This window comes from Rana temporaria, chromosome 2 (assembly GCF_905171775.1).
Source record: "Rana temporaria chromosome 2, aRanTem1.1, whole genome shotgun sequence".
NCBI classification, from domain to species: domain Eukaryota; kingdom Metazoa; phylum Chordata; class Amphibia; order Anura; family Ranidae; genus Rana; species Rana temporaria.
In genome coordinates, this window is record NC_053490.1 from 242,596,311 (window position 1) to 242,623,698 (window position 27,388).

General features: G+C 45.2%; 1 protein-coding gene across 2 annotated transcripts in view; it reads left to right on the forward strand.

The window, feature by feature from the left end:
* Positions 1-503: 503 nt before the first annotated feature.
* ZZEF1 (zinc finger ZZ-type and EF-hand domain containing 1) overlaps positions 504-27,388 on the forward strand; it is a 300,633-nt gene continuing 273,748 nt past the window's right edge. For both annotated transcript variants that reach the window (XM_040336714.1, XM_040336715.1), the window contains exons 1-3: positions 504-1,025; positions 11,350-11,494; positions 25,636-25,830. In XM_040336714.1, the coding sequence (XP_040192648.1) occupies positions 645-1,025; positions 11,350-11,494; positions 25,636-25,830 (721 nt within the window). In that variant the 5' untranslated portion in view covers positions 504-644. The remainder of the gene's footprint in view (positions 1,026-11,349; positions 11,495-25,635; positions 25,831-27,388) is intronic.

A 27,388-nucleotide genomic window follows, 5' to 3' on the forward strand; every position in this document is an offset into this window, starting at 1 on the left:
GCCTGAAGTCATCTAGCAGGACTTAATTTTCTGACTAAAGCTCCACTTTAAGCTGCAAGTTTAGGCTCCATCTCTAAGATTCTGTCTGCAATCTCAAAACGCACTATAATCGCAAAATGCAGGACACGCTTGTCGCCTAAAAGGAGCTCCTACCTCTTTTTGGAAAAGCGTCACTCGATGTGGTTTGCTACCATTGAATCGTAGCAATACTGCACCGCATTATAGATACCGTTGAAAATAAAGGCGCTTTTTGTGCACCCAGGTGTGACTGGAGCCTTAGTGATTGGGTTTAAGATACTGAATGTGCGTATATTTGTGACTGTACGCTAATGTTTGTTAGCCTGGTTATAAATGAGGACAGACATTGCTTCATAAAGGATTCATATAGTGTAAAGTGTATAGGGAAGTAAGTTTAGAAGAAATGACCCCTCCCTCTCACAGGAAGTCCCCGGGACAAGTGTGCTGCCATAGTGAGGAAGCAGGCCTGGGTGCAGTCAGTGTTGTCAGGCTGTGGTGACAGGTGTCTGCCTGAGTTACCATTACAGGGCGGGCTGTGGGGCGGGTCTTGGCCGGGAAGGTGGAGGCTGTCCGGGCCTCGTAGGCCCTCCGGATACAACAGAGCACTGCTTGTCACCGCCATCATTATGGGGAACGCGAATAGCGGAGGCAGCGGGGATGAAGACGACCGAGGAATGGAACAAGAAGAGAGCAGCACGGCAGCCACGGACACGGCGGAAGGGACGGGCGGCCAGCAGAGTGCAGTCCCACTGGGGAGCCCCGACGGCCCGTCATCCCCACTGCTACTGCCGCCCTCCCCCGGGGTATTGCTGGAGCAGGCCCGGCTGAGGGAGGCGGCGGCCCGGCTCAGGGATGTAGGGGCTCCGGAGTCGGTGATTTCCCGGCACCAGAGCGCCCTGCTCCGCTGGCTGGAGGAGAGGCTGAGCCGGGGAGAGGAGGCGCTGAGCCGGGAGCAGTTTATAGAGATGATGGAGAGCCGGGCCAGCGGCCGGGAGGAGTGCGAAGAGGTAAGACCCTATATACACTGCACACAACCTGGGACGTACACTGCATGCAGCCTGTGGCGTAGGGAGCGCGCGCCGCCTGGGGCGTAGGGAGTGCGCTGCCTGTGGCGTAGAAAGCGCGCTGCCTGGGGCGTAGGGAGAGCGCCGCCTGTGGCGTAGAAAGCGCGCCGCCTGGGGCGTAGGGAGTGCGCCGCCTGTGGCGTAGAAAGCGCGCCGCCTGGGGCGTAGGGAGTGCGCGCCGCCTGTGGCGTAGAAAGCGCGCCGCCTGGGGCGTAGGGAGTGCGCGCCGCCTGTGGCGTAGAAAGCGCGCCGCCTGGGGCGTAGGGAGTGCGCCGCCTGTGGCGTAGAAAGCCAGCCGCCTGGGGCGTAGGGAGTGCGCCGCCTGTGGCGTAGAAAGCGCGCCGCCTGGGGCGCGCCGCCTGGGCTGCGCGCCGCCTGGGGCGCAGGGAGCGCGCCGCCTGGGCTGCCCGCCGCCTGGGGCGTAGGGATTGCGCCGCCTGGGCTGCACTCCGCCTGTGGCGTAGGGAGTGCGCCGCCTGGGCTGCCTGGGGCGTAGGGAGTGCGCCGCCTGGGCTGCCCGTCGCCTGGGGCGTAGGGAGCACGCCGCCTGGGGCGTAGGGAGCGCGCCGCCTGGGGCGTAGGGAGTGCACTGCCTGGGCCGCACGCTGCCTGGGGCGTAGTGGACGCGCTGTCTGGGCCGCTTGAACATTTTGGGGGAAAGAGCCTCTTGCTTTCGGTTATAAAATTTTGCAAACGGGTAATTTTTCTCCTTCACTGATGTGGACTGAAAGGCATCACTGGTGGGCACTGTTTATTCTGCTCTGATGATCAGTGCAGATGTCCCCTTTCACACTAGCCGGTTACTAGCGCTCTTTTCACACTGTGACAGCGTGAGGAAAGGAATGCCTGTAACCAGCAAGTGTGTTTACATCGTGATCAGCTGTGATTGGACTCAGCTGATCCTGTGGTAAAAAAAGCTGTGATTGGCTCTTTACCCCGATCTGTGATCAGCTGTGTCCAGAGGCCGATGTCATATGACACCCTCCTAGAACTGGCTGACCGTGCTGTAGCCATCATTTTGCTATAGTACGGTCGGCACGTGGTTAACCACTTGCCACGTGCTGTATAATAAAATGATGGTGGCGGGGTGACACTCTCTTGTTCTGGGACGCCGTCATATGATGGCGCTCCTGCGTGCGGCGGCCACACAGTGTTTAATCACAGCCGGTCATGTGTAAACAAGGAAGTGATGTTTATCGACTCTCCTTGCCTCACACTGACAGAGTGTGGGGCGAGGAGAGACAATTTGTGGAACCTCCTCGCAGGGGAGATTGTACAGGTAATCGGGGCACTGATGATCTGTGCCCTACAGTACAGCTCCATCAGTGACACCAATCGTTGTCCATTAGTGATGGCAGTGCGGCATATCAGTGTCGCCTCATCAGCACACATCAATGAAGGAGAAAAATGATTTATTCACAAAATTTGCTGACAGAAACTAAGAAAAACGTGTTCAAAATGTTTTATTTTTTTTGCAAAGTATAAAAAACACAGCAGTGATTAAATACCATCAAAAGAAAGCTGTATTAGTGTGTAAAAAAAATAAAATTTTTATTTGTGTACAGTGTTGCATGCCTGCACAATTGTCATTTGAAGTGTGTCAGCGCTGAAAGCTTCAAATTGGCCTGGGCAGGAAGGGGGTAAAAGTGCCCAGTAGGCAAGTGGTTGGTTGCCTAGCCACTTGACCTCTGTAATTACCTTCATGACCAGGCCATTTTTTGCAATATGGCACTGCATTACTTTAACTGACAATTGCGCTGTCATGCATCGCTGTACATAAATAAAATGTATGTCCTTTTTTCCCCCACAAATGGCTTTCTTTTTTATATATATATATATATATATATATATATATATATATATATTTTTATATATATATATTTTTATATATATATATTTTTATATATATATATTTTTATATATATATATTTTTATATATATATATATTTATATATATATATATATATATATATATATATATATATATATATATATATATATATATATATATATATATATATATATATATATATATATAGTAAAAATATCCCATAGTTTGGTGACACACTAACTTTTGTGCAAACCAATCAATATTTGCTTCTTTGGATTTTTTTTACCAAAAACATGCAGACATTTTTTATTATATATATATATATATATATATATATATATATATATATATATATATATATATTAAAACATTTCTGCATGGTTTTTGGTAAAAAAAAAAATCCAAAGAAGCAAATATTGATTGGTTTGCACAAAAGTTATAGTGTCAACAAACTATGGGATATTTTTATGTATTTTTACTAGTACTGGCTGCGATCAGTGACTTATAGCGGGACTGCGCTACTGCGGCAGACATTCTAATACTGTTGACACTTTTTAGGAACCAGTAACACTGATACAATGATTAGTGCTAAAAAAAAATGCACTGTCGCTATTCTAATGACATTGGCTGGGAATAGGTTAATGTCGTGTGGGGGGCAATGAAAGGGTTAATGGTGTGCCTAACCAGTGTTTGTGTGTACTGCGTGAGGTGCTTTTTCTATGGGAAAAGATGGAATATATTCCCTTCGCAGGTACACAAATCTATCCTTTCTCCCCTGTCAGAACAGCGATCTGCCTTGTTTACATAGAAGCATTCAGATACACAGTTAATCAAGTTATGTCCGCAGTACCACTCTACATTGATATATATTTTTCAATTAGAATTATCAATTAGCTGCTGCACTTGCAGGGCTCTGAGGAAAGAGCGCTATTTGGGACCTGGTCATTCTTGTCTGACAGAAGCCAGCCGAACACCCGGGCCAAATGTCAGACAGTTTTTATTGTACATTAAGATAATTCACTGTTTGCCCCGAACCCAATTCTCATGGCAGGAGAGTGTTCCCACAGTCCATATTTGGAAAGGGTCCTGTGCAGCTTTGGTTCTGATTCAGGTGCAAATTCGGGCAAAATTCAGACCCGTTTTGCACCTGAATTGGTGAACAGGGACACACCAGACCCCTGTTGTGAGTCGCAGCCACACATATGTGAACCTGGCTTGATTGTGTGCAGGAGACCTGCATGGCATTGGTGATCTGATCGCTGGTTTAACCTCTTCCATACCGGGCAGTTATACACCCTTCCATACCAGGCCTATTCTGGCACTTCTCTCCTACATGTACAAATCATAATTTTTTTGCTAGAAAATTACGCAGAACCCCCAAACATTATATATGTTTTTTTAGCAGACACCCTAGGGAATAAAACGACGGTCATTGAAACCTTTTATCTTGCACGGTATTTGCGCAATAATTTTTCAAACGCCTTTTTTTGGGAAAAAAATTGTTTCATGAATTAAAAAAATTTTAAAACAGTAAAGTTAGCCCAATTTTTTGTAAAATATGAAATATGATGTTACACCGAGTAAATAGATACCTAACATGTCACGCTTTAAAATTGCGCACACTCATGGAATGGCGCCAAACTTCGGTACTTAAAAATCTCCATAGGCAACGATTTGAAATTTTTTACAGGTTATCAGTTTAGATTTACAGAGGAGATCTAGTGCTAGAATTGTTGCTGGCACTCTAACGCACGCGGCGATACCTCACATATGTGGTTTAAACGGCGTTTACATATGTCGGCGGGACTTGCGTGTGCGTTCGCTTCTGCGCGCAAGCTACCGGGGACAGGGGCGTTAAAAAAAATAAATTTTTATTTCTTTTTTTTTTTATATATATTTATTTCTTTTTTTACACTTTTTTTTTTTTTTTTTTTTTTTTATCACTTTTATTCCTATTACAAGGAATGTAAACATCCCTTGTAATAGGAATGTGTGTGACAGGTACTCTTTATGGAGAGATGCGGGGTCAATAAGACCCCACATCTCTCCTCCAGGCTGGAAAGCATGAAATCGGTGAAAAAAAATTCACCGATCTCATGCTTGTGGTTGCTTAGCAGCCGCAATCGCGGCTTTGTTTACTTACGGGGACCCGGGCGTGACATCATCACATCGCGCCCGGGTCCTCCGACGGTCATAGAGATGACTGGTGACCATCTGGTCACCAGTCATCTCTATGCTTCCTGCGAGCGCCGGACGATTCGTTCTCCGGGCCCCCGATGGCACGGGAGAGCCCGGAGAAGCACCGGATGGCGGCGGGAGGGGGGGGATGTCCCCTCCCGCCGCCTGTAAGGCCCTTTTCACACTACAAAATAAATCCGTTTTAATAATCCGTTTTAAAATCCGTCAGATAATGTTAAAAAACGGAAGTTATACGTCCTTTATAAAATATCATTAAAGTCTATGGGATTTTTTTATGTTCCGTAAAGATCCGTAATAGTCCGTTATAACATACGGACGTTAGTTATAACGGAATATGTGACGGGTCTTGCACTATTTTTTGTAAATTATTTGTCCGTTGCAAGTAACGGATATATTAACGTCCGTTATATTTTAACATTGAAGTCTATGGCACATGGACGTTAGTAAATGTCTCCGTAAATGTCCGTTATGTTAACGGACGTTAATTTTACTGAGCATGGATATTCAGGGGAACCCCGCTGTCAATTTAAAACAAAAATGACGTGCGGTTCCCGGTAAATATCCATAACCAGACCCTTCAGGTCTGGTATGGATATTCAGGGGAACCCCGCCGTCAATTTAAAACAAAAATGACGTGCGGTTCCCGGTAAATATCCATAACCAGACCCTTCAGGTCTGGTATGGATATTCAGGGGAACCCCGCCGTCAATGTAAAACAAAAATGACGTGCGGTTCCCCCTAAATATCCATAACCAGACCCATTATCCGAGCACGTTGACCTGGCCGGCCGCAGAAAAGAGGGGGGGACAGAGTGCGGCCCCCCCTCTCTCCTGAACCGCACCAGGCCACATGCCCTCAACATGGGGAGGATGTCCCCATGTTGATGGGGACAAGGGTCTCATCCCCACAACCCTTGCCCGGTGGTTGTGGGGGTATGCGGGCGGGAGGTTTATCAGAATCTGGAAGACCCCTTTAACAAAGGGGACCCCCAGATCCTGACCCCCCCCCCTGTGTGAAATGGTAATGGGGTACACTGTACCTCTACCATTTCACGAAGGAAGTAAAAAGTATTGTAAAAAAACACACTGACACAAAAGAATAAAGTCCTTTATTAAAAAAAAAAAAAAAAAAAAACTCCAGCGCTGAAAAATCCACTCGTTCCCGGCTTCCAGCGTTGTCCTGATCCTGCGACGGGTGCGGGTGATCTCCCGCGATGAGAAGATCCAGCGTCGGGTGATCTCCGCTCCGGCGATGTGAAGATCCATCCATCTGGCGCAGCAGCATCCCGGACCTCCTCTCACCGCTGGGCACAGCCCAGCGAATGAGCGGAGGCAGCAGTGACATTTCTTATATAGAGGAGGCAGAGCCACCCGTCACGTGACCCTGCCCCCTCTGACGTACCTCTGCTACGTCACTGGGGAAGACCATGAAGAGGAAAGACCTTTCTTTTGTGTCAGTGTGTTTTTTTACAATACTTTTTACTTCCTTCGTGAAATGGTAGAGGTACAGTGTACCCCATTACCATTTCACACAGGGGGGGGGTCAGGATCTGGGGGTCCCCTTTGTTAAAGGGGTCTTCCAGATTCTGATAAACCTCCCGCCCGCATACCCCCACAACCACCGGGCAAGGGTTGTGGGGATGAGACCCTTGTCCCCATCAACATGGGGACATCCTCCCCATGTTGAGGGCATGTGGCCTGGTGCGGTTCAGGAGAGAGGGGGGGCCGCACTCTGTCCCCCCCTCTTTTCTGCGGCCGGCCAGGTCAACGTGCTCGGATAATGGGTCTGGTTATGGATATTTAGGGGGAACCGCACGTCATTTTTGTTTTACATTGACGGCGGGGTTCCCCTGAATATCCATACCAGACCTGAAGGGTCTGGTTATGGATATTTACCGGGAACCGCACGTCATTTTTGTTTTAAATTGACGGCGGGGTTCCCCTGAATATCCATGCGACTTCTGGAGCTGGACTTCAAGAAAGGGTGAAATGTTTTTATTAACGGACGTTAGAAAGGAATGATATAACGGATGTATACGGATAAACATTATCCGTTTTCAATAAAGGAAGAATGGTAAAATATTTATCCGTATGTATCCGTTATTAAATCCGTTAATAAACGTCCGTTAATAGGTGTAATACGGATATTATAAAACGGACATACAATCCATAGTGTGAAAGAAGCCTAAGAACGATCTAGCGGCGGAACCGCCGCTATGATCGTTCTTACGTTGTGCAGAATCGCCGGCAGTTTAGAAGGATATCTGAATGATGCCTCTAGCTGCAGGCATCATTCAGATATCCACCCGGGAAGCCCAGGACGTCATATGACGTCCACTCTGAACGGCAGAAGTTCTTTGTGGACGTCATTTTACTATGGGCCGGTAGGGAAGTGGTTAATACTTACCAGGCTCTTACTACAAAAAAGAATAATAATAATAAGTACATTTATCTCCTGGCGTTGCTCTCCAAATTACTAGAAAGGTTCCAGTCAAAGTGTACTTGGTATCACTTTGAGACAGGAACCAGCACTACAGAAGAAGCATCGGCTTATGCAGCTCCTACTCCCTCCATGGCTGCCATCTCCATGCACTCCAATACCGCCGGCATGCGCTCTAGCGGCCGAAAAAGGGTTAATACCGCCCGCAATGCGCCTCTCCAGAGTTTTAAATGGAAAGGAGCGGTATACACACCGCTCCTCTCACTGCTCCAAAGATGCTGCTTGCAGAAGATATTTTTTTCTCTCCTCAGGCTTTCACATTGAGAATGCTGGGCAGGAGTTCTTCAGGCGGTATATAGGCGCTATACCGCCTGAAAAACTCCTCAATGTGAAAGGGGCCTTAAGGCTAGGTTCACACTGCTGCGAATTCAAAACCGCGATTTTACCACGATTTCGCGGCTGCGATTTTGCCGCGATTTCGGCCGCAATTTAAGAGACATCTGTGCAGTGTTCAATGTAAATCGCGGCCCGAAATCGCAAAAAGTAGTACAGGAACTACTTTTTGAAATCGGTGCAGCGCCGCAGATGCGGCGTCGCACTGATTGGGACAGTGCCATTGCCGCCGATTTGAGATGCGATTTGACATGTGAAATCGCATCTCAAATCGTACCAAATCGTACCCAGTGTGAACCTGGGCTAAACTGGAGAATGCAAAATCTGATGCAGCTGTGCATGGTATCCAATCAGCTTCTAACTTCAGTTTGTTCAATTAAGCTTTGACAAAAAAAAAAAAAAACTGGACGCTGATTGGTTTCTATGCAAAGCTGCATCAGATTTTGCACTCTCTAGATTTAGTAAATCAACCCCAGTGTGTGTGTTTGCTTTGGCAATCTGTTTTCAGGACAGGTCATGAAACTGTTGAATCCATTCAGTGTTCTGAAGTTTCCTCTTTGGTTTATCATTCTTCTTGACTTTTGTTGCTGAGATTTGGCAGTAGCGGGCAGTTCCGGAGAACTGCTGAGCCTTTTTTTGCATACCTCACCAATACTATACCATTCGTCAGAGTGCATTTCCAAGAACTTGATTTGTATCCCATCTTTCTATGGGATCTTTGTTTTCCTTTGAATATTGTTATTTGATATATATTTGAATCAATATTCACAGCTGCGTTGTGTATTTATTTTTAGGGTGTTTGGTTTATGTTTCGAATGAGTAATCCTAGGAACTGTAAGCAAATGAAAAGTGTTGCCAAAACATCCCGTAGCTGACCATTCATTCTTTATCATAGCTTGTGAAATCAAGGTCTAAGGCCCCTTTACGGGAGTGGAATAAGTGGAATTGGCCTGCTCAGCTGGGGATCTGTCCTCTGATCCCTGCTGAGCAAGCAGATGATAGGTCCGTGTCCGCTCCGCTATGCAGAGCGGAAATGGACACAGCCCGCTCTCCTCTATGGGGCTGTCAGAACAGACTGCATGTCCATTTCCATTCGATCTGATCCGCTGGACGCATGGTGAATGTATTTTTAGCAGATTTTATCGGCTGAGATGCCCAGTGGGTATCGGTGGGCATGTGTCTGCTGACATACGCCGCCCCATAGAGAACAGTAGGTGGTCTGATCAGGTCTGCCTGAGAAATTGACAGGCCTACCTGATTGGTCTGCTGGAGTGAAAGGGGCATACGGCCTCATGCACACTGCTGCTGTTTTTTGTTTCCCTTAAAATCCCCTCTTTTCCTATGTTTCCATGCAGTTTGGTAGCAGAGGAGTTTAGGGAATGTTTTGTGAATACCCAAAAATCGTGTTCAGGGGAGGTAATTTTGAGCTCAAAAAATGCAGAACGCTGTTAAACGTGCCTAAACGCTAGGCTTGTTTAGTACTTGGGTGTTTATTTCAGTGACCAAAATAAATAAAAATTTCTGGCCAGTGAAATAAATGTCCAAACTCTGCTAAACTCACCTAAATGGTTTTGAAAACAATGCAACTTAGGTGAGTTTATAATGCTGATTTTCTCCTGTCAGGAAAAACAGTGTTTACACGAAATCGGTGTGCATGAGGCCTAAATATACCTTGCTTTTTATTAAATTTTTTATTATTTTTTTTTCATTTTTATCGTCTAATAGGCATCAGACCAGAGATGGAAATTGGAAGTCATTAAGACCCCTTTCACACTGGAGCGGTTTGCAGGTGCTATTGCGCTAAAAATAGCGCTTGCAAACCGACCCTAAACAGATGCTGCAGTGTCTCCAGTGTGAAAGCCAAAGGGCTTTCACACTGGAGCGGTGTGCTAGCAGGATGGTAAAAAAAAAAGACCTGCTAGCCGCATCTTTGGAACGGTGTGTATACCGCTCCCGCCCATTGAAATCAATGGGACACGAGGCTATACCGCCGGCAATTCACCTCTGCAGAGGCACTTTGCGGCGGTTTTGAACCCTTTCTCGGCCGCTAGCAGGGGTAAAACCGCCCGCTAGAGGCTGAATAGCGTCGTGAAATTGGCGGTGAAGCGCCACTAAAAATGGAGGCGCTTTACCCCTGACGCACCTCCTGCCCTTGTGTGAAAGGGGCCTAAAGGATAGGTTCACCTTTGAGAACAGGTTACCTGTTCCCAATGCTGCAGCCGCTCGGCGATCCCCGTGTTTTCTGTGACAGCAATTTGGGGAGAAAGTTCCCTGTACAAGCTGTCACTTTTTGAAAACCATGCAGCCACGTGGGTCATTCATACACGGAGCTCTGTGTTTATGAATAAACTACAAGTTCCGACATCCTTTTCAGCTGTCGGCTTGTAGTTTTCTATGAACTGCCATGTCGCTGTGGAGCTCTGTGGTAGTAAATGTATTCTCCCTGTCAGAATGTATCCTGTATTCCTCGTACAATCTTCTGATCGCTGTTGTAATGCAACAAAAACTAATAAATGCACATTTTTTTACCTGCAGCAAAAGTGCATTTATTATTAATTTTTTTTTTTTTTAAAGTGAACTTATCCTTTAAGGCCACTCCAAGGCTCGTTGTATTCTTGGCAAATTTATTGTCAGTTTTGATGTTTATTGGCTTTAAATCAAAGTAATTGTCCATCAACGGTTTTATCTGTTCTGTGTTTCCAAGTGACCGGGTGAATAAATCTAGCATGGAAATTGAAAAGAAATGCTCTTCAGCTGGCACTGCTATGGTTTTTGTATATTTCAACTATAGTTTCAGTTGACTTTGTTTTAGAAATCTGTGAAACAAACAAAATGGAAGTGGCCAATCATCACTGAAAACTGTTGGAAAACCCAGAAGCTTTCAACAATGTTGCAAAATGTATGGCAAGCACAAGATCTAAGACCCGGTTCACACTGGGGCGACTCGTCAGGCGATGCAGCCGCCTGACAAGTCGCGTCCCATTCTAGTGAATAGAACCGTTCTAATAGGAGCGACGCAAGTCGCTCCGACTTAGAAAAAGGTTATTGTACTACTTTGGGGGCGACTCGGGGCGACCTGCATTGACTTCTATACAGAAGTCATTTTGCAAGTCGCCTTAGATGTCGTGTTCATGTCGCCTGGCCGAGTCGCCCCCGAAGTCGTGCCGCCCCTGTGTGAACTGGCTCTAACAGTCATCAAGGGAAAGTGTTTTTTTTTTTTTTTTTTTACAAAATACAGTGGTTTCAGCAGAGTGTGTTTGAAAATAAAAATTTGCTTTTTTTTTTTACTGACAAACTATTTCCTAATGTTACGCGGGCATCGGCAAATAATGGAGTAGGTATAGCCCTGTATGATTCATATTCTAAATTTTTCCTTCTGAGATTAACCACTGGCTTCTCTTTCAGGCATTTGCACAGTTTGACGCGGAAGGCAATGAAGTGGTAGACTTGGAGAGCATGTTGGAAGCCATAAAGGCCTCCGGTGGTGCCAATCTTCAAGGGGAGCTGAGTCATGTAATCAGACAGCTGCAGGCCTGCTCACTCACACCAGGTACCCTAGATACTGGAGCTATATTTATTAACATGTTTTGCTGTTAGTTGTTATAACCAAATGAACATACATTATATTATTTTGGGGGCGTTTCCTATAGGCAGCTGCTGACTTATCCTGCTCTCCTGTAGAACAATAGCAAATGGCGAGCATATGGATATGACAGATCGGTATCCTCCATAGCTAAATACATTCCATTGGGTCTCCGTTCTTGTAATGTTATGTCACCAAGACAGAAAGTGAACAGAACCTTTAAAACAATGAGAAACAGCCATAAAAGCAGCTTCATTTGTAGAGCATGTAAGGATAAATATTTAGTCTGTTTTCTGCTGTTTTTGTCATCTTTGAGACTTCCTTCCTGTTGCTCCACTGAGACAGGATATGTGAGGGGAAATCTCCCCAATGGTGTCATAAATGCCAGTAAAACTCACTATTCATAACTGAGGAGCACATTTTTTATAAAGCAGACAGTTCTGTACTGTGATCCTTAAAGTGGATGTAAACCCTCACATATACCCAGTGAAGTGAACATCCTCAGATGATACACAGAGATGACGCAAATCTCCTCCTTGCATCATTTTTACATGTACTGTATATCTTCTGTATTCAGCTTTAGAAAGTGCACATCTTTTCTCTTCAGCAGTGGGAGTGGAGTCTGCGCATACACTGTGTGAGCTGATTGGAAGGAAGAAACTTGCAGAGCTGTGCTGTGAATAGACCAGCTCTCTGCTTATCTATGTCTAAATTGCCTCCCCAACACAAATTTTCAGCTACTTTTATCTCCTGTGCCAGAGAACTTGTCAGAAGTTATGTTAACCACTTAAGCCCCGGACCATTTTGCAGCTAAATGCCCAGGCCAGGTTTTGCGATTCGGCACTGCGTCGCTTTAACAGACAATTGCGCGGTCGTGCGACGTGGCTCCCAAACAAAATTGGCATCCTTTTTTCCCCACAAATAGAGCTTTCTTTTGGTGGTATTTGATCACCTCTGCGTTTTTTATTTTTTGCGCTATAAACAAAAATAGAGCGACAATTTTCAAAAAAATGCAATATTTTTTACTTTTTGCTATAATATCCCCCAAAAACATATATAAAAAAAAAAATTTTCCTCAGTTTAGGCCGATACGTATTCTTCTACCTATTTTTGGAAAAAAAATCGCAATAAGCGTTTATCGATTTGGTTTGCGCAAAATAAATAGCGTTTACAAAATAGGGGATAGTTTTATTGCATTTTTATAATTTTTTTTTTTTTTTTACTACTATTGGCGGCGATCAGCGATTTTTTTTTTTTCGTGACTGCGACATTATGGCGGACAATTTTGACACATTTTTGGGACCATTGTCATTTTCACAGCAAAAAATGCATTTAAATTGCTTTCTTTATTGTGAAAATGACAGTTGCAGTTTGGGAGTTAACCACAGGGGGTGCTGTAGGGGTTAGTGTTCACTTAGTGTGTGTTTACAACTGTAGGGGGGTGTGGCTGTAGGACTGACGTGATCGATCGAGTCTCCCTCATAAAAGGGATCACTCGATCGATACGCCGCCACAGTGAAGCACGGGGAAGCCGTGTTTACATACGGCTCTCCCCGTGCTTCAGCCTCTGGGAGCGATCGCGACGGAGCGGCTATAAACGAATAGCCGCGCCGTCGTCCCGGATCGCTCCCCGAGGGAACCCGCCCGCCGCACGCAGCGGGGGGGGGGGGTCCCGATCGGACCCCCCACCCGCTAGAAGGCAAGGACGTATATATACGCCCATCTGCCTGTACGTGCCATTCTGTGGACGTAAATAGTCGTGCGGCGGGCGTTAAGGGGTTAACAGAGGAATGGAGCAGCACAAAGACAGGGGACTTGGGGCTTTGGAAAGAGATAAGTAAACGCTACAGGTATATGTGCCTAGGTCAGATTTCATGAATGGTGTTTACATCCTCGTTAAGTTCAATACGTACTGGACTTTTGTTTCTCCTTTTTTTTTTTTTTTTTTTTTTCACCCGCCAGTAGTTTCCTTTTAAAGCCCCAATGTGGGCACCAGAAAAAAAAAGTAGGACTTTCCCACACTGCAAGGGTTAAATGCTTAAGTCAAGCCTAGAGGTAAAGGGTAAGGTGTGTGACGATTCCCGCACCCTCTTCTCTTCGGCATTTCAGCCAGAGGCTGTGCGCTGATGTCAAGTACAATTCAATCACAGCCTGGCTTCTGAACACGTCCCCTGCACAAGAACAGCCTGCATCTTTTCACAGGAACAGACTATGGATTACAGGAACAGTGTATCCTCTAACCCTGCACCTCACTATTGGGAAGAAGAGAGGCATGGTCACAAGACAGAACTTTTTTAACCTTGTAAAAAAAGATAATTTCTGATACCATGCAAATTCGTTATGGTACCTTCATAGTTATAATTGCGTTAGAAATTGTCTATAACATTGTTTGTTAACCACTATTTTAAAGCTGTGTACACATGGGCTGAAAATCTGCTGAAAACAGTCAGTTCGGCAGGAAGTGACAGACTTTTGGCCCATGTGTACAGCTCTATAGAAGCCAGTCTTGCCACCAGCTTCTCTCAGACGGGTATGCTGAAAAACCAGCATCAAACCCCCCATCCAATCGGTGTTGGCAGCCATTGTGTTCTGTGGGGGCAGCCCCCCTATCAGAATACAATGGCACATCGGGGGAGATCGAGGCATTAAAGGGGTTGTAAAGGTACAAATTTTTTTTTTTTTCTTTAATAGCTTCCTTTACCTTAGTGCAGTCCTTCTTCACTTGCCTCATCCTTCGATTTTGCTTTTAAATGTTTTTATTTCTTCTGAGGAATCCTCACTTCCTGTTCTTCGATCTGTAACTACACACAGTAATGCAAGGCTTTTTCCCTGGTGTGGAGTGTCGTGCTCGCCCCCTCCCTTGGACTACAGGCGAGTTGGGATGCTCTCTACGTTGCAGATGGAGAAAGGAGCTGTGTGTTAGTGGGTGTCCTGACTCTCCTGTTGTTCAAGGGAGGGGGCGAGCACGACACTCCACACCAGGGAGAAAGCCTTTCATTACTGTGTGAAGTTAGACAGAAGAACAGGAAGTGAGGATTTCTCAGAAGAAATAAGGACATTTCAAAGCAAAATGGAAGGATGAGGTAAGTGAAGGAGGACTGCACTAAGGTAAAGGAAGCTATTTAGGAAAAAAAAAACTGTTCCTTTACTACCCCTTTAATGTTGCTTGTGTTGGTACAGTCATTTCTGTGTGTGTGTGTGTGTGTGTGTTTTTTGTGTTCCCTATTTAGCCCACTTGGTTGAAAGAAAAATACTTCTAGTGTATACCCAGTTTAAGACTTTATCAATCATTTATTAGAATTGTCCTATTGCAAGTCTTGAAACTATTTACAATTGTTTACACTGCTGGGATACAAGATCGCAATCACTATTGTGTATGCTTATACATTTGCTGGCAGTACTTATTTTTATTTATCTGCCTTATGTGTTTAAGTTCTGCATTTATTTTAAGATCTTGGTGGGAAACTTTACTTCTAGATTATGTTGCTTCTAATTACTTCACACTTGGTTTCAGCTGCTGATGGATGTTGTCCATATGTGTTGCCATCATTCTTTTTGTTTTGAATGAACTTACAGGCTGAACTTAGACCTAACACATTTAGGCCTCATGCCCACTGACGTTTTAAAAATCAGTCTGTAAAGCTAGTACAGACGCCAGGAAAAAGCGGCATTTTTTCCGCAATTTTTTTCCGTGTTTTGCTTTGAATTCAATGCACGTTTTGCCACGTTAGTTTTCAGCCGCGTTTTTCTGTCTCTATTCAAAAACAATGGTTCCCTATGGGAGCCCATTGATTTGGAAAGACGTCGCACCAGAAGTCGGATCAAGATGATCCGACTTGCGGGGCGACTTGTGTGCGAAGAATCTTGAAGGGGAACTGTGTGCGGAGAATCTTGAAGGGGAACTGTAACGGTCACCACCGTTTACGATATTCCATCGCCCCACGACAGCTTATCCGACAATCCAGCCGACAGGACCCATTCCATTCCCCAGAATAAGGACGAGACAAGCTCTGTTCTGAGTCAAACGAATGAACACTTTTAATGGTACACTCTCAGGTTTTTTATACAGTTACAAGCATGCTACAGTAGTTACAGGGACAATAAAACTCTCCACCCAAAACATCACACAATGGGTGGTTAACGAGGTCTCCCTACAATCCATCTTCCAGACAGACATTCTGGCACCGCATTTAGAGGAGGTAATTACTACAGTTGACAAGTCACATTCCACATCTTATCATCAATAGACTTTTCACACAAAACAGTGGCATTAGCATCACACAATGAAAAGGTCTGTAGAAGCAGACCTAGTTGGCACAATGGACACAGAATGCAATCACAGCAAGCCCCAACTACAGCCAGGGGGACTTAACTAGCATCTCAACAGTCTATGTTAAGCATTGAAGGAGACACTCTCTTATTGACCTGTTGTGGACAGAATTAACCAAACTGTAATATTCCAAGGTCTCCTACAATACATGAATTATCATTAATGTCCCATCTCATGTAATTCGAGATATCAGTTCTCAGTCATCCTATGCCCAAAAGGGACATAGGATGACCCTAGACCCAAGAGTCATTAGTGAAGCTGACACAGGAGTACCCCACATCATTCAAAAGTCTCTGGGTGTCACGGGCCATTCCGTTACAGGAACCCCGCGCAAATTAAAAAAAAAATATTTGCGTGAGGTTCCCCCCAGGATGATGCCAGACCCTTCGGTCTGGTATGGATTTTAAGGGGGACACCTACCCCAAAAAAACGGCGTTGGGTTTCCCCCAAAATCCATACCAGTTCCTTATCCGAGCACGCTGCCCGGCCGGTCAGGAATTGGGGTGGGGACGAGCGAGCGCCCCCCCCCCTCCTGAACCGTACCAGGCCGCATGTCCTCAACATGGGGGGTTTGTTCTTTGCGCCCCCCACCCCAAAGCACCTTTTTCCCCATGTTGATGGGGACAAGGGCCTCTTCCCGACAACCCTGGCCGTTGGTTGTCGGGGTCTGCGGGCTGGGGGCTTATCGGAATCTGGGAGCCCCCTTTAATAAGGGGGCCCCCAGATCCTGGCCCCCCCACCCTACGTTAATGAGTATGGGGTACATCGTACCCCTACTCATACACCGGGAGGAAAAGTGTCAATAAAATAAACACACAACACAGGTTTTTAAAATTTGACTGAAAATACACCGGGAGGAAAAGTGTCAATAAAATAAACACACAACACAGGTTTTTAAAATTTGACTGACTTCGGGGGTCTTTTCTCCGCTCTCCCCGGTTCTTCTCCCGCTCTCCGATGCCTTCTTTGGGGCTGGCCGCCGCTATCTTCTTGCAGCTCTTTTACTAGCAGCGGCCAGCTCAGTCCGGGCTTCCTCGTCGCCTTCTACCTTCTTCCGATGTTGCCATGACGTTCCCTCCCGCTGTAATGCCGGGTGTGCGGTGCACGATGATTTATATAGGCCTCTTATGACGTCTTATTCCCAGCATGCTCCGGGTGGTGTCGTCATATCGGGGGGGTATTGCAGAGTATTGTGCGGGGGGGGTATTGCAGAGTATTGTGCGGGGGGGGGTATTGCAGAGTATTGTGCGGGGGGGGTATTGCAGAGTATTGTGCGGGGGGGGTATTGCAGAGTATTGTGCGGGGGGGGGTATTGCAGGGTATTGTGCGGGGGGGGGTATTGCAGAGTATTGTGCGGGGGGGGGTATTGCAGAGTATTGTGCGGGGGGGGGGTATTGCAGAGTATTGTGCGGGGGGGGTATTGCAGAGTATTGTGCGGGGGGGGGTATTGCAGAGTATTGTGCGGGGGGGGGTATTGCAGAGTATTGTGCGGGGGGGGGTATTGCAGAGTATTGTGCGGGGGGGGGTATTGCAGAGTATTGTGCGGGGGGGGGTATTGCAGAGTATTGTGCGGGGGGGGGGGTATTGCAGAGTATTGTGCGGGGGGGGGTATTGCAGAGTATTGTGCGGGGGGGGGTATTGCAGAGTATTGTGCGGGGGGGGGTATTGCAGAGTATTGTGCGGGGGGGTTATTGCAGAGTATTGTGCGGTGGGGGGGGGGTTATTGCAGAGTATTGTGCGGTGGGGGGGGGTTATTGCAGAGTATTGGGGGGGGGGGTTATTGCAGAGTATTGTGCGGTGGGGTTATTGCAGAGTATTGTGCGGTGGGGGGGGGGGGGTTATTGCAGAGTATTGTGGGGGGGGTATCGCAGAGTATTGTGTGGGGGGGGTATCGCAGAGTATTGTGGGGGGGGGGTATCGCAGAGTATTGTGCGGGGGGGGGGTATCGCAGAGTATTGTGCAGGGGGGGGGGGGATCGCAGAGTATTGTGCGGGGGGTATTGCAGAGTATTGTGCGGGGGGGGGGGGTATTGCAGAGTATTGTGCGGGGGGGGGGTATTGCAGAGTATTGTGGGGGGGGGTATTGCAGAGTATTGTGCGGGGGGGGGGGTGGGTATTGCAGGGATGGTTGGATGAATAGTCGCAGATCCAGCCACAGCGTGCTGACACCCGCGCTCTCCCCCTCCCCTCTCACACTGTACCGATTGGTACAGAGAGAGGAGGGAGGAACCGGCGTCATCAAATGACGCCGGTTTGTTTACATGTGATCGCTCCGTCATTGGACAGAGCGATCACGTGGTAAACAGCCGCTGTTAGCGGCAATTTACCACGATCCGTGATGCGGACCCGGTGGTCACGGACATTCCCGTGTGTGCGCCCCAGGGGAGCGCGATTCTGGGAAGACGTCCTGTGGTAAATATAAATAACCAGCTACATGGTTGGGGAACAAATATCTAATCCCCCTCCTGAGAATAAGGGACAGAATAATATATCTAGTATACAGAGGTTTAATCTGGTACATACAATCGATCTCGGATCCAAGTTTTTATTCTAAGAAAAAAAAAATCCTAAAACACAATTTTGCAGATATTCAGACAGTATTGTAATATATCATGAATGACAAACTCCCTTGTCTTTTACTTTAAATATGTGTGTAATGCCTCCAGCTTCTCTGGGTTTCGATGGATGCTGATCTTTCTTGCACATAGCCCTTAAAGTGATTGATTGTAAACGTTGGATTTTTTTTCTTTTTTTAAATAAACAACAAATTTGTCATACTTGCTCTGTGCAACGGTTTTGCACAGATCTGTCCTGATCCTTATGGGGTCCCCTACTGGTGCTTCTGGCTCCTCCTCTCAGAGTGCCCCTATAGCAAGCCACAAAGTATAGTATAGAGTGCCCCTATAGCGAGGTAAAGAAAAACTTCTGCCTTTTTAGGATCACTCACTTCCTCTTCCTGCCCAGGACTACATGTCCCATGAGCCATTGCACCTCACACATTCACAAGTTCTCAGATGCTTACTGATATGTATGTGTGGATGTTGTACTAAGCTGCATGTGTGCTGCACTATGTATACTGACATGTAGGAACAGTGTACCGAGCTGTATCTGTGCTGCACTATGTATACTAATATGTATGGGTGGTGTACTGAGCTGTGTTTGTGTGTGTTGCACTGTATTTGCTGATATGTAAACAAATAATGCATTGTGTATGCTGGCCTACTAATTGCCCGATCAACTAATTGATTATGAAAATAGTTGTTGTATTTTCATCGATTTGTGTCGATTTAGTTGTTTCAGCCCTAAATGCAACCTGTTAGGTGTGTTGAATTTAGGATCATTTTCTAAACACAGGTTTATTTTGCTTTGCCTGTTCCCACTACTATTATAGAGAACTTTTGCTATCAACAGGTAACCTTACAGGCCAAAGCCACCCTGTCTTAAGGATGCTTGCTTTTTACCGGAGCATATGTAAAATCGGTCACATGATTTTGTTTTGTTTGTGTTGGCGGTTCTCTTGGTGATCAGATTCCCTGCCTTTACTGAGAATAATAGGAATGTTTGCATATTGAAATGTGTTTCCTGGTCTGTGCTTCATGCTTGGTTTCTTTCTTTTTTTTTTGTGGCTAGTTCTAAACTGCTTCGTCACTTCCTAGTAGTATCGCACTGTTCTCTGACTGAAATGCTCTGCTTGTGAATGAATGTACACAGCCGTTTTTAGATGCTTAAATTGCTAAATACTTATCATTTTCTCAGCACACAGATGGCTAGTACATTTTTAACAGCCACTATATTTTTTTTAGCCCTATAGAAAGATACCTGCACCATAATATTACAGGTATGTCAAACTGGTGTTTTAGGGGATTTCATGCAACCCTCTTGCTCCTTCTCTGTGGTCCACTGATGTTTTACGTATGGCAAAAAATAGGCCTTTTAAGCCACGTATCAGATTCCAGTAACTAGAATCGGCATATTCTTGCAGGAAAGAATGACAAGTCAGTGCACATGAAAAGCAGCCCAAGCTTGAATGCATCTGGCTCAGTCCAATTTAGGACGTCTGTCCCTAACCCCAGGTGACCTTTTGTTGTACAGCTGCATGCATGCATGGCAATACTTTGTCAATACTAATGAAGCTGGAATCTAGTGAATTCAACTAAATTGGTGCATGAAGGAGGTCTAATAGTAAATGTGCCTCCTGCTGTTTTCAAGTCAATTAGCTACACTTCCTTATGTCCTCAGCTTTGGGTCCCTCCAGAGTCCCAGACCCAAAGCACGCTGCAGAAATGGGAAGGGATAGCCCAGGCACAGCACACCTCACCTAGCCAGAGTGGTTAGCAGGTAAAAGCAACCCTAACTCTATTCATCCAGGCAACATCCCAACATGTGCTCCACCCTGCAGGCTTAATTTATGAAGCAATAAACCCTGACAGGGGTTCTAACCTACCCATTCTATCTAAATAAACAAAAAAAATATATAGATACTGCATTAAGGTAAAAAATGTTCAGTACTTTCAAGGCTGACACCTTCGTCTTCTTTCGTCTTCTTTCGTCTTCTTTCGTCTTCTTTCGTCTTCTTTCGTCTTCTTTCGTCTTCTTTCGTCTTCTTTCGTCTTCTTTCGTCTTCTTTCGTCTTCTTTCGTCTTCTTTCGTCTTCTTTCGTCTTCTTTCGTCTTCTTTCGTCTTCTTCTTTTTTTTTTTTTTTATACCTACCTGAGCCCTCTCTCAATCCAACACTCTGCCTGACTGCAGTAGTGCTGGTCCCTCTCGTCACAGGACACTTGGGCAGCTGCTATTGACGCATGCCCAGTTTGGGAGCAAGCCCACTTGTGCTCCTCCTTGGCATGCAGCTTGCTGTGGTGGCGCACGCAGAAGCCGTTATAACCTTTTTTAAATAAACCTGTTGATTTGCCATGCAAACAGAGCAAACATGGTTGTTTTGTTTAAAAGAAACAAACGCGGTCGTTCACTTCCTAAAAATCACATTTTGTGAAAATGGGTTCTGTTACTCTACTACTCTTTTTTTTTTTTATCTTGGGGAATTAAATATTGTAACTGTACTTTCCAATTATACAGATAATATAAAGTAACTACATGGTAAAAATATTTTTTACTGGTCTCGCACATAGCAATTTTCAAGCAAGATCAACCAGTTTCAGTTACAAAAATGGATCAAGACAACCTACCACCCAAAGTTTCCATGGGAGATATGACATTTAAGCTTCTGGTTGTAGGTTGGATAAGGCTAGCATTAGCTTATTTTGGATTCTGATTAATTTTACATCTCTGAGCTGGTAAGATATTGCCGTTTGTTGCGGCATAGAAGACATGAAATTGACTGCAAGTAGATGCATTTCCTTGAAAAATGCCACTATTGGCCTCGGCTAACATTCTGATTAATAGAACATCTATGAACTGTTAGCTATTCCATTAGTGCTGCATAGAAAATGTAAAATTGAAGATAAAATAAACAATATTTAAAAAACTCAGACAGAAGTTCTAAAAAGCTAGTAGCCAGCACTGTGTAACCTGCATGTGACTATATAGGTAGCTGAAAGATATTGAAAGGAAAACCTTTGTTCTGTTAACCGCTTCTGGACCAACCGCCACAGTTATACTGCGGCAGGTTGGCTCCCCTGCGCGAGCTATCATAGCTGTATGTGGGCTCTTTAAGAAGCCTCCGATGGGCACCCGCGATCGCTCATGACAGAGCAAGAACCGGATCTGTGTGTGTAAATGGGGGGTTTGGAGCAGGGCTGTGGAGTCGGAGGAAATTTTGGGTACCTGGAGTCGGAGTCAGCAAACAATGCACCGACTCCAACTCCTACTAAATTTAGATTGTCGGAACATTTAGGAGTCAAAACATTTATCTACCGACTCCACAGCCCTGGTTTGGAGGATCTGTCATTGTTTGGTGGACTACGGATGTGAATCTTCTGGTGTATAGGTTTAACAAGAAACTGCCCCATTTGTGTCCAGGATAAGTGATCCTCAAACCTTGGCAGTAGATTCCCCTGATGAAGTCACGTGGTGTGACGATACGCGTCGGGATTGGAGCGCTGGACACACTCTAGCATCCGACGGACGGCAATACGAGTTCGCTACTCGTGGAGATTATGCAAGTTTTACCTGCTCAAATGTGAGTTTTTATTTATGCTGGTTTTATTAAAATTCACCTTGTTTACTGGGTTATGCGATGTGCCCTCCTTCCCTCTTTCTTGTTGTTTGTTGTGACACTGCTACTCGAGTCACTTAGCATCTCTAGCTTGACATACGGGAGACTTGGAGAGAGAGGAGAAGCAGGACACTGACGAGCTCGCTGCTCGTGGAGATAAGCCCCATATTTTTTCATTCATGTGAGTGCATCCAACGCTGGTTACGTGCTAGGCTTCCTGATATATCAGTATTACACCATTCTGCTGTATGCTCTCTTGTTTTACATGTACTGCTCAGTACTGGGACTATAAGAATAACATCTGCCATAAAGACCAGAACTTCATATGCAAGTGTTTTGTAAACAGGCTATTTACATTAGCCGTGAGGTGAGCTGCTGGGACCACTAGAGGTGTGTGTGTGTGTGAGACTTTAAGGTGTGCGGCTTACCTTTTTCACCAGATTCTGGTTGCGGGGTCTTGTTCCATTGAGTGCTTCCCCTTCTCTTCATCCATCGGCTGTATCAGATCTATCAAGAACTGTGTGTGTTTGTTCTTTTGCTGTTGGACTTTTCTATTTTTTATTTTTTATTCCATTTTTTCAGATCATATGTGTATCACTATTGTGTATGTAGAGATTGTTCATTATACTGCTATCATATTATAACACTTTGTTTCTAGTCACTTGTGCCCCTCCTCCATTCACTTTTTTAGTATTAATTAAGATTTTTTCACAGTGCAGATATCTATTACTTGTTTCATATATCACTTTTGTCTATTAAGGTAGACCTTCTTAGTATTTGCAGCAGTGCCCCTTTCACCTTTCCTCCCCCGTTTTTCCATTCACAGACAGCGCAGGAGTTTTACCTTATCCAGTAGATTATCTGACTCAGTTTCATCTGATTTAGGAGTTTCCTCCTGCTTTAGTTGTTACCATGGGGTTTATTTACTAAAGCTGGAGAGTGCAAAATTGGCTAATTTCTCCATATCAATCGGCTTGCGTGTTTTATTGCCAAAGCTTAATTGAACAAGCTAAGGTTAGAAGCTGATTGGCTACCATGCACAGCTGCACCAGATTCTCAGTGCTCTAGTTTTAGTAAATCTACCCCTATGTGTGCTTCGCAAGATCAAGGTGGTTAGGGCTACAGTGATTTTGGTGGCCCCAAACTGGCCAAGAAGGGCTTGGTTCTTGGGACATTTTTCTGTTAGCAGAGTTACCTTGGCCTCTTTAATCATCCAGACCTTCGGTTTCAAGGTCCTATTTACCAGAGGAACTTCCACCATCATTATTCTATGAGTTGGCTACTTGCCTCCTACAGATGGGGCTGGATCAAAAATTGACCTCATGTACCCTGAAACGTCAGGCCCTAGGTTTGGGGAGTTTGTTCCAGAGACTCGTAGTCTTTCATTCCTTGATGATGGCCTTTTGTTTAAGGGTTCTCTCGCACCGCCCTTTCCTCATTTAGTAGGGTTGCACCAATACCACTTTTTTTAAGACGGAGTACAATTACAGATACTTTTTTCAAGTACTCGCTGATATCGATTACTGATACTTTTTTAACCTCTTCCTGCCCGCCATCTGTCATATGAAGTCCTTGACTTTGAGTGGGGATATCTGAATGATGCCTGCAGCAGTTACAGGCATCATTCAAAAAAAAGAGGAGATGGCGCAAATCTGTATAGATTTGCACTGGCGGCAGCTATCATGAAAGCAGAAGCAAGCTCTGAAAGATACAATGAAGAAAGCAAGGAGCGCCAGACTCAGTATTACATGTGCATTTATTAAAGACAAACAGCCAAATGGCTACTCACAAGGGATGACCTGAATGGGCATATCAATATAATGAGGTCCGGTGTCACTCGACGGTCCGTGGGATAAGTGACTGTTACCCAGGTCAGATGGTAGGCCGTTTGAGAATGGGGCAGCGATGGAACCTCTTACAGGAAGTCCTGGGGCTGGCAGCCCTGCAAGCCGTGTAGTTATTGCAACATCCAGGGAGCCGAAACCGGAAGTGTGCCTCTGCGAACCAATTGGTTCGTTCAATCGCCACGTCCCTTCCGGTTGGGAAGGTGGGGGGCCCCGCTGGTACCGGGGTTGTGTGAGAGCGAACGGGCGGCAGTGGCGCCGCCAGAATGCTCTCACCTGATAGGCAGGAGGCTGCCTGTCAGTTTTTCACACAATCACGATGTCTACTCCCCCACTGTTAAGTCTGGCGACAAAAGGGTTAATTACTTTAAAAACCTGTGTACTGCATTTTTTTTTTTTTTACTTTTTTTTTTTTTTGGTGAATGGGTAGGGGTACATTCACATAGGGTGGGGGGCCGGGATCTGATTTTCCAGATTCTGATAAGCCCCCCCACCTGCAGACCCTGACGGCCAGATAAGGGTCTGGTATTGATTTTCGGGGGAGGACCCCCCATGCCGTTTTTTTCCCGACTTGGGGGTTCCCATTAAAATCCACAACGGACCAAAGGGTCTGGTATTGTCTTGGTGGGGGAACCGGTGTGTGTGTGTGTGTGTGTGTGTGTGTGTGTGTGTGTGTGTGTTTTTTTTGTTTTTTATATTTTGGTGTGGAGTTTCCCCTAAAGATTCATACCAGACACAAAGTGCCTGGCATTGTTGGGATCAAAGTTGGATACCCGTTCATTGAAGTTGGACGGATGTCGGACTTCAAGTCGCAGGGCAAAGTCGGATCCACGTCGTGTTGTACCAGTGGGAAAGTAGCCGTCATGCATTGAGACAAACATAATATGAGATCAGTTGTTTGATCCTCGCATTCCATTATCTGCTTGTCAGAAATAAATTTGTTCACATTACAAAAAATTGCATGTTTGATAAATGTGACATAATATTGCAAAGTTTGCAGGTTGATATCAAAACAGAAAATTATTCGGAATGGCTTGATAACTGTGATGAAGCTGGAATTACTTTGGATAGCTTGCTTGGATATGTAAAACATGCTTTACAGGGAAGCCTTCTGAGAAGCCAAACTATAGAGCTGTTGTTTGTTAGCTGTGTATAAAAGCAGGGAAGTGGTGAGGAAGTGCAAAAGGGAATAAACAAAATGATAAAGAATTTACCTGCTTGCCACTTTGAGTGAAACAGTTCTTTGCTCATAAAAACAAGCCAAGATGTTCTCTTTAGTAGCAGCCTTGCCATAATATTTTCTACTTGCCTTCCTCTTGCTGCCATGCCACTCCAGTGGGTCGCAAGAATTGAATAAAAATGTAACTTGCTCCTCTGACTTCCCACATGACGGTGATGGAGCTTGGTTATTCGTACGCTCAGCCTCATCAATGTTAAATGGTGGTGTAAAGAGAGTCCTCAGCACTGTGCAAGCTCAGGACTAATTCTCCTTATGTTGAAGCTAAACCAAAAGCAAGCCTATTGCTTTGCCTTGCATGAGTACATGTTTTTCAACTTGTTAGTACAGACAAGTCAACACCATATCAGTGTGGTAGCTGTAATTTTCAGATTTATTTGAACCCCTTGTTCTAGGATTGCTTTGGCCTACTGTAAATATCTGTATTCAGGTGGAAACTGAAGTTTGCTTTTAATTATATACCAGCGAATTCGATAGTTATTACATGTGTATGTTAAGAAGGAATTTTTTTTTCCCCCTCTTCCAGGTTTCATCGACATATTCTCCAAATCAAAAGATCGTCTTAACCTACATTCTTCTAAGACACTCCGTTTTTTACATCGAAATCGAATTCCTAGTACTGTGATCCCCTATCCTATTCTGGAGTGCTGCAATAACATTTTTACTATGCGATCCTCAGTGCTGAAAGATTATTTAGAGAGGTTGCTCAAAAAAGATAAAGGTGGGTAGCTGTTCTTATTACATCTAGGTACACTCTAAAAAATGGAAATTTTGGTGCCCCAACCCGAAAATGAAGGATGCACTAGGCCGAAAATTTGATATATATATATATATATATATATATATATATATATATATATATATATATATATATATATATATATATATATATATATATATATATAAAAAAATGTATTCCACTTTTAATTAATATAGTCAATTTAATATACATTTATTGTTGGCCATTATTGGCACCTTGAGTGTAAAAAGATCAAGAAAAATGCAGTCTAACCATCTCCTGTATCATGTTCTGTGTCTCTAACCATCTCCTTGTATTTCCTCTGTCTCTGACCATCTCTTGCATCATCATGGCCACAGTCTCTGACCATCTCTTGCATCATCATGGCCACAGTATCTGACCATCTCTTGTGCCATCATGGCCACAGTCTCTGACCATCTCTTGTGTCATCATGACCACAGTCTCTGACCAGCTCATGTATGCTTTCTCAGTGTCCCAGTCTCACAGAAAGCAAATATACAATAATATTTAGGGATCTTTGCATAATCCTCAAAAGGGAGTGGCCACTATGCATGCTATGAGAATATACACTGCTCAAAAAAATTAAAGGAACACTTTTGAATCAGAACTCCTGGGATATTGATCTGGTCAGTAAGGATGAGCTCTGGCGTGTTCGCATAGAACACGTGCAGAGCCCGCCAGGAAGTGTGCACGGCGCTGCGCTAATAACAGCCAGGGAGACATTTCACAATCCCTGCAGCCGAGCATCGGGACAATGCCTCCCTGGCTGTGATTAACACAGCGCCGTGCACACTTCCTGGCGGGCTCTGCACGTGTTCTATGAGAACAAGCCAGAGCTCATCCTTACTGGTCAGTTAAGTAGCAGAGGGGGAGGGGTGTATACAGAGGGGATTGTTAATCAGTTTCAGCTGCTTTGCTGTTAATTTCAATTAACAGGTGCACTAGATGGGCAACAATAAGACGACCTCCAAAACAGGAATGTTTTTTCAGGTGGAGGTGTCTGACATTTTTTTTTTCCCTACTCATCTTTTCTGACTGTTTTTCACTAGTTTTGCATTTGGCTAGGGTCAGTGTCACTACTGGTAGCACGAGGCGATACTTGGACCCTATAAAGGTTGCACAGGAGGCAGTCCAACTCCTCCAGGATGGTGCATCAATACGTGTCATTGCCAGAAGGTTTGCTGTGTCTCCCAGAACAAGAGCATGGAGGAGATTGCAGGAGACACGCAGTTATTCTAGGAGAGCTGGACAAAGCCGTAGAAGGTCTTTAGCCCATCAGCAGGACCAGTATCTACTCCTTTGTGCAAAGAGGAACAGGATGAGCACTGCCAGAGCCCTACAAAATGACCTCCAGCAGGCCACTGGTGTGAATGTCTCTGACCAATCAGAAACGGACTACATGGGGGTGGCCTGAGGGCCCGACGTCCTCTAGTGTGCTCTGTGCTCACTGCCGGACACTGTGAAGCTCGATTGGCACTTTCCATTGAACACCAGAATTGGCAGGTCCGCCACTCGTGCC